The 12375-nt window shown below is 48.2% G+C and overlaps 1 protein-coding gene across 2 annotated transcripts; it reads right to left on the bottom strand.

Moving 5' to 3' along the window:
- Positions 1 to 2110: 2110 nt before the first annotated feature.
- Positions 2111 to 10361, bottom strand: Lysmd2 (LysM domain containing 2). Of its 2 annotated transcripts, none has more exons than XM_048332166.1 (3): positions 10168 to 10361; positions 3324 to 3637; positions 2111 to 2432 (listed from the first exon to the last, which is right to left on the bottom strand). In XM_048332166.1, exons 1-3 carry the CDS (start codon positions 10192 to 10194, stop codon positions 2390 to 2392), a joined length of 384 nt encoding a protein of 127 aa, XP_048188123.1. In that variant the 5' UTR covers positions 10195 to 10361; the 3' UTR covers positions 2111 to 2389. The 2 variants fall into 2 exon arrangements, with proteins under 2 accessions (XP_048188123.1, XP_048188122.1); XM_048332165.1 differs by lacking the exon at positions 10168 to 10361 and adding an exon at positions 9190 to 9480.
- Between the last annotated feature and the right edge of the window lie 2014 nt (positions 10362 to 12375).

Here is a 12375-nt window from a genome sequence, read left to right as displayed (position 1 = left end):
GCGATTTTGTTTTGTATGTAGAATTCTTATTTCAGCTGTGACTTGCAGTTTACAACTCTGTGTGTGTGTGTGTGTGTGTATGTGTGTGTAGCTCTAGAAGAGCCTGTGAACCAAATAGAAAACTGAATCCTCTCACACACGCACGCACATTCCTGAAGAATTAAGTGGGTTATGTTTTTCAGGCCAATTCCCCTTCAAGAACATGTGTGATTATTGGGGAGATGAAACCAACTCACGCTGCCTCAAGGCCTTGGTACCTGGAGAGCCATCTGCTCTTTCAAGCTGCTCAGTTTTTCTTAGGTCAAACAGCACACACACACACACACACACACACACACACACACACACACACACCGACACTTAAAAACACTGAGCACGCCAGGCACTGGGGCTCACACCTATAATCCTGGCTACTCAGGAGGCTGAGATATGAAGATCACAGTTTGAAGTGAGCCCATGAAACTCCTTATCTCTAGTTCTCTAGCCACCAAAAAGAAAAAAAAAAAAAAAGCCAAAGTGGAGCTGTGGTAGAGCACCAGCCTTGAGCAAAAAAAGCTCAGGGAGACAGCACATAGGCCCTGAGTTTAAGCCCAAGGACCAGTAAAATCAACAAGGGGGGCTGGGAATGTGGCTTAGTGGTAGAGTGCTTGCCTAGCATGCGTGAAGCCCTGGGTTCGATTCCTCAGCACCACATAGACAGAAAAAGCCAGAAGTAGCCCTGGGGCCCAAGTGGTAGAGTGCTAAGCTTGAGCAAAAGCAGCTCAGGAACAGTGCTCAGGCCCTGAGTTCAAGCCCAGGACTGGCCAACAGCAACAACAAGCCTCTATTCTGAGAAACAATAGATTGCTCCCCTAGAGTACCCCAGATTCCTGCCATGCCTCTGCCTGAGCCACCACCTTAGAGACAACCATAAAGTAGCCAGGGATGCCACAGAGGATCCTTTTAAATGTCCACTGTGTTCTTAAGCCAAAGAGAGCTTTGCCACAGTGATGCACGCTTGACATCCCAGCTACATGGAGACAGAAGTAGGAAGATCACAGTGTGAGGCTAGCCAGGTAAATACACACACACACACACACACACACACACACACACACACACACACACACTACCTGAAAAATAACTGAAACAATAAAAGAGTTTGAAGGTTCAAGGTTCAAGTGGTAGAAGATAGTGGCTGCAAGACACTCTACTGAGTGACTTAGTGGTACGATCAAAAGAAACTAGAATCAGCTATCGATCCTATCTGGGGGATCTTTTATTTATTTATTCTTCTGGTTAAAATTCCACATTCACAGGCCACAGGACAGGGCAAAGGCTGTAGGGATTGAGATCAATTTGTTCTTAGGTTATTGCTACTTTTTTTTCCCCCTTTCAAAATTGCATTTATAGCAAGGCCCTGGTGGCTCCTGCCTGTAATCCTAGCTACTCAGGAAGCTGCGATCTGAGGATCACGGTTCAAAGCCAGCCCAGGCAGAAAAGTCACCATTTCAAAGTATATAATTTCAAAATGTATTTTATCTTTCCCTGAAGAAGAAAACAAAACAAGTCACTCCTATGTGAAAACATAATTTATTTTTCTCATTCAGACTTTGGTAGTTTGGTATTTTTGGTTTTTGGGTTTTTTTTTTACAAAATAGAAGACAAAATTTCATTCTTTTATTAATACAGAATATGCAATACATATTGAAATATATATATATATGTAGCACTTCAGTTATAAAGACACAATAAATTCAGCATCACTTAAACAGCCATGGTGTTTTCCACAGGAGATAAACTGTTTTCAGGTGAGGGGAGAGGGGCGTGGCTCAAGTGGTAGGGGGCGTGGCTCAAAGCACAAGGCCCTTGGGTTTCCCAATACCGCAAAAGAAAGAAAAAGTCTTCAGCTTAAATATAGAAATAGTCTCTGATACTTTATGTCAACCAGTATTTACAAAAGCAAATCTAAGACCACCTACAAAAAGTGAGAGCTTCAAGCTGGACACGGGTGACTCACGCCTGTAATCCTAGCTACTCAGGAGGCTGAGATCTGAGGATCACAGTTTGAAGCCAGCCTGGGCAGAAAAGTCCCCGTGAGACTTTAATCTCCAATAAACTACTCAGAAAAAGCTGGAAGTGGTGCTGTGGCTCAAGTGGTAAGTGCTAACCTTGAGCACAAAGAGGATCAGGGACAGCGCCAGGCCCTGAGTTCAAGACCCAGGATGGGCAAATTAAAAAAAAAAAGTGAGCCTCAGAATACAGTTTTGCTGTCAGGCCATAATAAAGACTTAAAAATTACAGATCTACTGAATTACAGTTTTACAAGGGCGCTATGGGAATCCAGAATCTTCATCTGTTATATTTTACAATCCAAACCTTTCAGGTTAGAATTATACCCACTAATAACCTAACTGTGGTAGAGCGAGGCTGCATAGGGACTTTCTTCATCTCTGAAAAAAAGAGAAACAAACAGAATATACATTTGTGCTTAAAAGTGCTTTCAGAAAATTAAAACATACACAGATTATAACTTAACATTTGGTTTCCCCCCCCAAAAAAAGGACAGGAGTTTTATCAACTTAGGAAGTTGGGCATATCTCAAAAGTTGCATGACTTTTATACAACTAAAGATAATTAAATTTTTAATGCTGCATAAATAAACAAATAAGTTAGTGATTGAACCCCTGCATCAATTTTAGTTGCATGCTTCCTAGTAGCAAGGGAGAAAAAGGAACCAAGGCAGTTTGCACCTTCTTGAGATCATAGAGGAAGAAGGAAAACCAATTCTATAAGAGGGAAAAATTTGCTCCACTGACAGATTGAAAATCAAAGAAGAAAGCTCACAGGAAATCTTATGTAGGAGTGAAAATGGACAGGGTTTGAAATGTTTTATGAGGGTCTGTATTTTACAAGTCCTCTCCAAGGCCCTGCAGCCTTTGAAGGTGTTTGCATAATCTTGAACATGGCAGCTTTCCAAAGCTACAAGCCAACAATGCTACTATTAAAACAAAGTGAAGATTTTGTTGTTGCTTTTATTATTATTATTTTTTTGCCAGTCCTTGGGCTTGGGACTCAGGGCCTGCGCACTGCCCCTGGCTTCTTTTTGCTCCAGGCTAGTACTCTGCCACTAAGCCACATTCCCAACCCCCTTTAGCTCGTTCATCTAAGGCCAGCTCTCTACCACTTGAGCCACAGCTTCACCTTCTAACTAATGGAAGAGAAGAGTCTCACACTTTCCTGCCCAGGCTCAAATGAAGCTCCTCCAGATCTCACCCTGTAGAGTAGCTGGGACTGCAGGTATGGGCAACCAACAGCACCCAGCCATACCAGGGAATTTTTACCTGCTTTCTTCTTTTAGTTTCTTGGCTGCCTGGGTTGAAATCTTAATCTGCAAGTCAAGCCTCTGCAGGAAATCTCTGGCTGACACTTCCTGGGGCTGACCAGGAAGAGGGTCAGGGCTGGGAGGGGGGAGTTGTGCCCCAGCCCCCTCAGGCTCCTCTTCAGGGCTGTCTCTGCGTTCATTTTCTGGAGAATCAGTGGAGTCTAGTCCATTAAACAACAAAGGTTTCTCAGCTATAACCGGGATGTTCAAAGTCTTCTTCAGGAATATACAATCATTGGTAAACAGTTTATTGGCCCTTTTAATCTGCTCCATCTAAATTCATTAAAAAAAAAAAAAGGATACACAGTTAGAAATTACCCAATCCAAGATAAGGGTCTATTATAAAACCCAGAATTACAACTCTTCACTGACTCACCCACACACTATTTCCCCTGTAAGACAGCCTTCAACTCAGTGGCCTTAAGTCACTTATTTAACCAATTCCTGGGGTTTCTTTTGTTTTGTTTTTCTGGTACGAATTCAAGGCCTTGAAAATGTGCTAGACAGGTGCTCTGCCCTTTGAGCCACACGCCCCCAGTTCTCTCCCTGTTTTTTGCTTTACCTAGGGTTTTTTTTTTTTTTTTTTTGGTCAGCAGTGGGGCTAGCCTTGAGCAAAAGAAGCTCAGGGACAATGCCTAGGCCCAGAGTTCAAGCCCCAAGACTGACAAAAAAAGAAAAGAAAAGGAAAGAATTGACACATACTGTCTCAACCTTCACAACTATTCTTTTTTTTTTCTTATTTTATTTTTATTTTATTTTATTTTTTGGCCAGTCCTGGGGCTTGGACTCAGGGCCTGAGCACTGTCCCTGGCTTCTTCCCGCTCAAGGCTAGCACTCTGCCACTTGAGCCACAGCACCCCTTCTGGCCGTTTTCTGTATATGTGGTGCTGGGGAATCAAACCTAGGGCCTCATGTATCCGAGGCAGGCACTCTTGCCACTAGGCTATATCCCCAGCCACAACTATTCTTAATTTCACTGTATTTTGACAAAATCATGGATTCAGAATGGATAGGCTAATATTACTTTAAAATCAGCACTTTTAGGGGATAACCACAGTTAAGAAACAGTACAATAGTATTCCATTCCAAATGATACTCTGAAAACTTAAGGGGTAGAAGAGGATGTCTCCATCCACTTACCAGTACAATCTTTTGTGGAAGATAAAAAGACACTTTCTATTTTGTCAGTAAAGTTGTGTCTCTTGAAAGCTTCGGGCAAGTTTTAAAGTATAAAGGAATAGTGCTGAATCAAATGGCATTTAACATCTAGAGGCCATTTTGATCCATAAAGCTACTTACTTAGGTTATCATAATCACATGCAGCACATGAAGCTTTCCCATATACAAAAAGGGTATAATATGGGGCTGGGGATATGGCCTAGTGGCAAGAGTGCCTGCCTCATATACATGAGGCCCTGGGTTCGATTCCCTAGCACCACATATACAGAAAATGGCCAGAAGTGATGCTGTGGCTCAAGTGGCAGAGTGCTAGCCTTGAGCAAAAAGAAGCCAGGGACAGTGCTCAGGCCCTGAGTCCAAGGCCCAGGACTGGCCAAAAAAAAAAAAAAAAGGGTGTAATATGAAAGCTGCTTTTTTAAGAGTAAAAGCACATTCCATGTATGTGAATAAATTTACAATAATTGAGGCAAACAGTTAAGAGGTTTTATTTTTAGAACAAGTTAACTGTAAATATTTTAATGTTAGTTTGCTCATCTATGATCTGAGATCATGCTGAGATTAAAAAAAAAGTCCCCAAACTACAATTAACAATGCACATTGGGAAAAAAAATTCTAAAAAATAGTAATTCCAGCTATAGTCTTTAGATCACCTTTTGTAATGTGTTATGGGTCCATTTTCCCAGAGTAGCTTAAACTGAAGCAGTTTCCCCTGTTTGGAAATTTTGTAGTTAATTTTAATTTTGACTATTGTTTGGAAAAGATGGGCTGTCTGTGTAGATATGAAGTATAGTTTTTTCCATAAAACATGTTTATTTTGTATTAAAAATATACTACTGTACTTGTTTTACACCATTTGTATACATGTGGTGATATTAATGCTGAACTGTAAAATTCAGGAATTAAAATGTGACCCTGTAATTCAAAAAAAAAAAAAAAAGAATTGACACATACTGTCTCAACCTTCACAACTATTCTTCCATCTGGATCTCACCATCTCCTTTTTACATGTGATGGGTGCCCATGGCTCACACTTGTAATCCTAGCGACTCATGAGGACTCTAGAGGACCACCTTCTGAAGCCAGCCCAGGCAGACAAATCCATGAGGCTCCATGTCCAATTAACCAGCAAAAAAGTTGGGCTGGAGGCAAGTCTCAAGTGGTAGAGCACTAGTTAAAGGCAAGAATGCTGAGCAAGTCCGAGCACCAGGAAAAAAAAAACAACAACTGTACAACTGTACAGATCATATGTGGGTATGGAAAACAAGATGAACTCTAGATTGTAGAAAAGACAGACAAGCAGACAAGCTGGGGGGCGGGTAGAGGGAGGGTGTCGAAAAAAGACGAAAAGTTTATGCAAATAATCGGCCTGCTTTTGGGGTCTCTTTCCACTTTCAGTTTCTCTACCATCTAGAAGGTTTGTGCAGGGCTTCCTCCTGGTGGAAAGCTCACCATGGCAACCTAGAGCTAATCTATTTGCTCCCTTCTTTCTCCTCAGGCTTGAATCCAACTGGGAAGAGCCAGGATGTAGGGGAGAAAAATCAATAGCTAAATCTAGAATCTGAGACTAAGGAAGGAATTTTCATATCTCAGAGAGGATAAACACAGATCTGGCCAGATTATGTCTGAGGTTTGAACTATCTTTAAGTTTCCTCAACCTGGCCCAAAGAGTTTTAGTTTCCCAAGATCACTTCCTCTACTCTGGTAAAGATACTTCAGTCAAAAGCTGTGTGTGTGTAAAGCTGGATGAAGACCAGAAGCTGTTGGAAGCTGGGAGAGGCACCAACAGCAAAGACTGTAGCCAGCAGCAGATGGTGTGTTTTTCACATTCTGTGATCTTCAAATCACATCTTTCCCAGGCTACACCTCCTAACCCAGCCCCTAGCCTGGGCTCCTGCCTTACCACATCTGCTCAACTCCAGGGGCTAAAATTTCTTACCAGCCTGATTTGGGGAATATAATACCCGCCCCCAGGGATGTACGGGATCCAGCAGGGGCCAGGGACCAGTCAATCCAGGCACTAGGAGGTCACATTTGGAATCCTAGCTACTCAGGAAGGTGAGATTCATAGATCAAGGTTCAAAACCAGGCTGAGTAGACAAATCCATGAGACTCTTATCTCCAAAATAACCAGCAAAAAAACTGAAGTGGAGCCATGGCTCAAGCAGTAGAGCTCCAGCATTGAGAGAAAAAACCAAGGGAGGGTGAGAAGCCCTGAGTTCAAGCCTCAGTACTGGCATGAAGGAAGGAAGGAAGGAAGGAAGGAAGGAAGGAAGGAAGGAAGGAAGGAAGGAAGGAAGGAAGGAAGGGAGGGAGGGAGGGAGGGAGGGAGGGAGGGAGGGAGGGAGGGAGGGAAGAGAGGAAAGAAGGAAAGAAGGAGGGAAGGAAGGGAGGAAAGAAGGAAAGTGCTTTATTACTGTGTCAATTCAACCTGACCTCAATGAATAAATATACTCAGAAAATATCCTTGCCTCTTATCCCTCTTCTTACCCATACAACGGTTAATTAAATCTATCTCCTAGGGTTCTTGTGAACATCAAATTAACCAAGATCAAGTTCAAACAAGACTCATGCAACGTCTGGTCCACAGCAAGTATTGCACACAGTTAATAACAACGTTTCCCAGCCTTCTCTTCTCTAGCTCTGATCCAATCCAGGCTTCAATAATGTCCAAAGAGAACTAGAGATCTGTGCACACATTTCAAGAACTTCCAGGAAAGTTTAGTGGCAATTCTGCAAGGAATGACATCTACAGAACTGCCCTCATTGCAAAATGTTTAGATAACAAAAGACTTGGTGGAAAATATATACCTGCTTAAATAAGCAAAATACAAGCTGAGTTTCCGGCCTTGGTGATGTCTAGAGTTTCACTTTAAGAGCAAGATACAGACCTGGTTATCTTTCTCCTCCTTGGCTGTCTAAGATGTTTCAGGAAGGAACACTGTAACTGATACAGAACCATCATAAGCCAGGCACTGGTGGCTCACGCCTGTAATCCTAGCTACTCCGGAGATGAAGATCTGAGTAAAGATGGTGGTTCAAAGTCAGCCTGGGCAGGAAAGTTCATGAGACTCTAATCTCCAATTAGCCACCAAAAAGCCAGAAGTGGATCTGTGGCTCAGGTGGTAGAGCACTAACCTTGAGCGAAAAAGCTAATAAGGGACAGTGCTCAGGCCCTTAGTTCAAGTCCCACTTCTGGCCCAAAGAAAAAGAATAATAATAAGCCATCACACAGCTCAGCATTATCAATAATTTTCATGAAACAATGTGTTCCCTTAGGTCTCTATGTGCTTCCCAGAGGTGCAATGCAATCTACCCAAGACACACACTTATAAATTTGTAATAAACACAGCCCTCTGGTTTCCCTAGCTACAACATGGTCCTTGGCCAGTTTGGCCTCACATTCATGGTTGTCAATGAACCCCAGGTGTGTAATTTCACTTCTAAATAAAGACGGATTAAAAAAAAAAAAAAAGCCCAGAACCATCCAGTAGCCTCTTTCACAGAGCTTGTTTACAGGCACAGGCCTGACCTCAGCTGGGCTTTGAGTAAATACACAGGGGTGAGAGGCAGGTGAGCAGGTGAAGGCTGGCTAGAGCCAGTGCCAAAGCCCTAATCCTCTTTGGTCTTCCTCACCCAAAAGGTGGGGTCTGGAGCCAGGCCCTGGGTGGCTTACAGTTGTAGCCCTAGCTACTCAGGAGGCTGAGATCTGAGGATCCTGGTTCAAAGCCAGCCTGGGCAGGAAAGTCTGTTGAGATGCTTAACTCCAGTTAGCCAGCAAAAAGCCAGAAGTGGTGCTGTGGCTCAAGTGGTAGAGTGTCTGTTTTCAGCAGAAAAAGCTCAGGGATAGCTAGCGTCCAGGCCCTGAGTTCAAGCCCCAACACACACACACACACACACACACACACACACACACACACACACACACGAGAAAGACAGAAGAGAGGAGAGAGGGAGAGAGGAAAAGAGTGAGGAGGGGGGGATGGAGGGAAGGAAGGAGGAAATGGAGAGAGGAAGAGAACGAGAATGAATGAATGAATGAATGAATGAATCTGGGTCGGACAGGGAAGGAGGCAGCCTGGGAAGGGAACCTTCGCAGCCGGTCCCACTGGCAGGACAACCAGCGAGGGTGATGGTGGCTCTGCCAGCCTTGTGGACTGTGGAGGAGCACAGGGCCGGATGGCTACCAGCCCCCCACCACCACACGATCCCAGCCTCCAACTACGCGGCCCTCCCGTGTCACCCCCGCCCCCCAACGATCCCAGCCCACAACCTCCAGGCCCGAGACCCCCAGTCCCTCCCACAACCCCCGGGCCCGCGATCCCCGCGCCCCAGCCCTGCAGGCTCCCCGGGCCTGCCTACGACCTCCGCGGGCCCGCGGGCCCCAGGCCTTCCCACGACCCCCGGGCCCGCGATCCCGAGCCCTGCGACCCCCAGGCCGACCCACCACCCCTGGGCCCCGGATCCCCCCCCCGGCCGGCCCCACCTCCCCCGGACCCCGGACCCCCCCGGCCGGCCCCACCTCCCCCGGGCCCCGGACCCCCCCGGCCGGCCCCACCCCCCCTGGGCCCACGACCCCCCCCCCCGGCCGGCCCCACCTCCCCCGGGCCCCGGACCCCCCGGCCGGGCGCGGCGCCGCGCGCGCTCACCGTGACCCCGTACTTGAGCGCGAGGCCCGGCAGCGTGTCCCCGGCGCGGACGCGGTGCTCCAGGCACGGGCCCAGGGCGCCGGCGCCCAGCGGGGCCCGCACGCTGGCAGTGCTGCCGTACGAGCGGGTCTTGGTGCGGGCCAGGCTCAGCGACAGCTCGGCGTCCTCGGACTCGGAGCCCGAGCGCGACCGCGGCGCTGGCGCGGGGCCCGGGGGTGGCGAGGGGCCCGGGGGTGGCCGCGCTCGGGGGCCGCCCGCCCGCAGGGACGACACGGGCGACCGGGCCGCCATGGGTCCAAGCCGTGGCCGCGGGACCCGGAGCCGCGCCCAGGGGGCGGCGCGTCCTCCGCGCCCGCCGCCTCCGCCACCTCCCCCCCGGGATGCGGCTGCGGGCCCGGCTCGGCGGGCACCGCCCTCCTCCCCGGCCGCCCGCGCGCGCACCTGCCGGGGAGGGGTGCGGAGGGGGGGAGAGGGAGGGGAGGCCGGGCGGACCCCGCAGCACCCCCCCCGGGGTGGGGGGAGGGCCTGGCCACGCCCCACGCCCCTTCGCCCTGCGGTGGGAGAGCCGAGACTAAAGCCCGGCACCCCCAGAGCGCAGCCCTGGCCGCCGCAATGGTAAACTGTGATGGGAGGGATCCCCAGATTGCTGTGACCTTGTGGCTCTGCCAATGCCCAGAGACCTGGCGCCCTCCTCCCCTCGCATCCCCCCAGCCATCCCCGAGTGACCCTTCCAGGTCCCCAGGCATCGTCCTGGCCCACTTAGGCTGGGACCAGCCAGCAGGGGCCAATTTCTTCCAAGGTGTTTCTATAGACGGCCTGGTGAGCGAGCGCCTCCTTCCCCAACTAACCCGCCCCGCCCCGCCCCGCCCCGCCCTGCCCTGCCCTGCCCTGCCCTGCCCTGCCCTGCCCACCCAGCGCCAGCTTTAGTCCTGGGGCTGCCTTGAAAGCCACGCTAATGGGTATGGGGTCCTGGCTCACCATGGGTAATTTACTACCTGCATTCATCTTCCCTTCTGGTTTCCTGGATGACACTGAAACCAGAACGCAGGCTCTCTGACCTTATCATTACATTCACCGAAGAACTCTACCTAGTCTTCATCTTTAGGAAGCCCTCCTCCCAACACCTCTACTCACAAATGCAGTGTTATTTCTTCTGCCCCCTCCCTCCATCCTATGCATATGTGCCATGTATCTCCGTGTGTGTGTGTGTGTGTGTGTGCTGTGTATATGGGTGCTGGGGTTTGAACTCAGGGGCCTTAGGCTCTTGCTTAGCTTTTTAGCTCAAGGCTGATGCTCTGCCATTTGAGCTACACCTCCGTTTCCACCTTTTTGCTGGTTTATTGGAGATAAGAGTCCTACAGACTTTTCCGCCTGGGCGGGCTTTGAAACTAAAACCTCAGATCTTAGTCTCCTGAGTAGCTGGGATAACAGATGTGAGCCACCAGCACCCAGCTACATTTGGGTATTATAATAGGTGTTATTAATATTTTAAAACATGGAATTTCCTCTGCAGCAGTTTATTTGGGGGCAGGGAATCAACAAACTTAAAAAAAAAAAAGACAAAAAAACTAAAAAAAATCTGGGTGCTGGTGGCTCATGCGTGTAATCCTAGCTATTCAGGAGGCTGAGATCTGAGGACTGAGATTCAAAGCCAGTCCAGGCAGGAAAGTTCCTAAGACTCTTATCTCCAATGAACCACTGAAAAGCCAGGTGTGGAGCTGTGGCTCAAGTGGTAGAGCGCTAGCCTTGAGCCAAAAAAGCTCAGGGACAACGCCCAGGTCCCAAGTTCAAGCCCCAGGGCCAGCACCAAACAAAGAAAAAGAAAAGAAAAGAAAGGAAGGACGAAATAAAGAAAACCTTCTGGAAGCCCCACCACCAACCACTACGCTATGTATTTTCATAATTTGGGGCCTGGTCTGGCATCACCCCACAGCTCACTTTCATGCTTCAAACACTGGATAGTACTCGACATTGTAGCTTCTACCTGGCAGAGAGGAAAGTCTATCTCCTTGCAAATCCATTGATGGAATGTAACGCCTATAGCAATGACAGAAATAGATTTAATATATACCTGGCCCAATGAGGCCTAGCTATGTATCTTTCCCTCCCTCCCTCTCACCCTCCCTCCCTACCTTCTTTCTTTCTCTTTTTCCTTTCTCGCCTGCCTGCCATTCCTTCTTTCTCTTTCTCTCTCTTTCTTTCATTTTCTTTCTTTCTCTCTCTCTCTTTCTTTCTTTCTTTCTTTCACTTGAACTCAGGACCTGGGTGCTGTTGCTCAAGGCTAGCTCTACCACTTGAGCCAAAGGTTCACTCCCAGCTTTTTGGTGGCTCATTGGAGATAAGAGTCTCACAGACTTTCCTGCGTAGGTTGGCTTTGAACCTTGATCCTCAGATCCCAGTCTCATGAGTAGTTAGGATTATAGCAATAAGCAGGGCCTGGAAATCTTTTTTTTTCCTTACCACTGTAAGTAAGGCCTTTCCAGCAGTGGAATGAACCCAAGAACTCCCTTGTGGACCTCCAAGTAGAACATCTTATTGAGCAGCACATACAGGCACCTGCTAGGGTCTTTAACTTCCAACCTATTTGACAGATAAAGACACCAAGTCTCAGGCCTGTAATCCTCCTGGAACTCAGGAGGCTGAGATCTGAGGATCTCTGTTCAAAGCCAGCCAGGCAGATGAAGAAAATCCAAGACACTCCTAGGTCCAATTAACCACAGAAAAACCAGAAGCAGAACTGGGGCTCAGGTAGCAGACCATCCACCTTGAGGGAGAGGTGGGGGAGAGCTAAGGGTGAGCTTGAGGCCCTGAGTTCAAACTCTAATACTGGCATGAAGTGGGGGGGGAGTGGGAAGAACTCCCAATAGTCTCAAGATAGAACTTTTCCCATCAGCCTCATTAAACTTCACTTTGCCTACCCCATCCCCCTCCCCAGAAAGAACCCAGCTACTCCTCCTTCTCAAGGATCCCCCCCCCCCCCTAGCCAGTAAATCCGAGGGTGTGTGTGGAGGGGGGGGAGGGGCCTGGTGTCTGTCGCCTGAGTCAGCTTTTGTAGTTGGGGTTTTTATTATAAAGGGGATGCACAGAGGGGTGGGTGTCTTTCTGGATAATGTCACCCCTTCCCTCACTCCCAGCTCTTCCCCCTCCCATCCCCGGCGCACGGAGTCGCAGAGTTCATTTTCCACG

This window comes from Perognathus longimembris, chromosome 23 (assembly GCF_023159225.1).
Source record: "Perognathus longimembris pacificus isolate PPM17 chromosome 23, ASM2315922v1, whole genome shotgun sequence".
NCBI lineage: Eukaryota > Metazoa > Chordata > Mammalia > Rodentia > Heteromyidae > Perognathus > Perognathus longimembris.
Note: the sequence above shows the minus strand (reverse complement) of the source record. Positions and strands in the feature narration are given on the sequence as shown.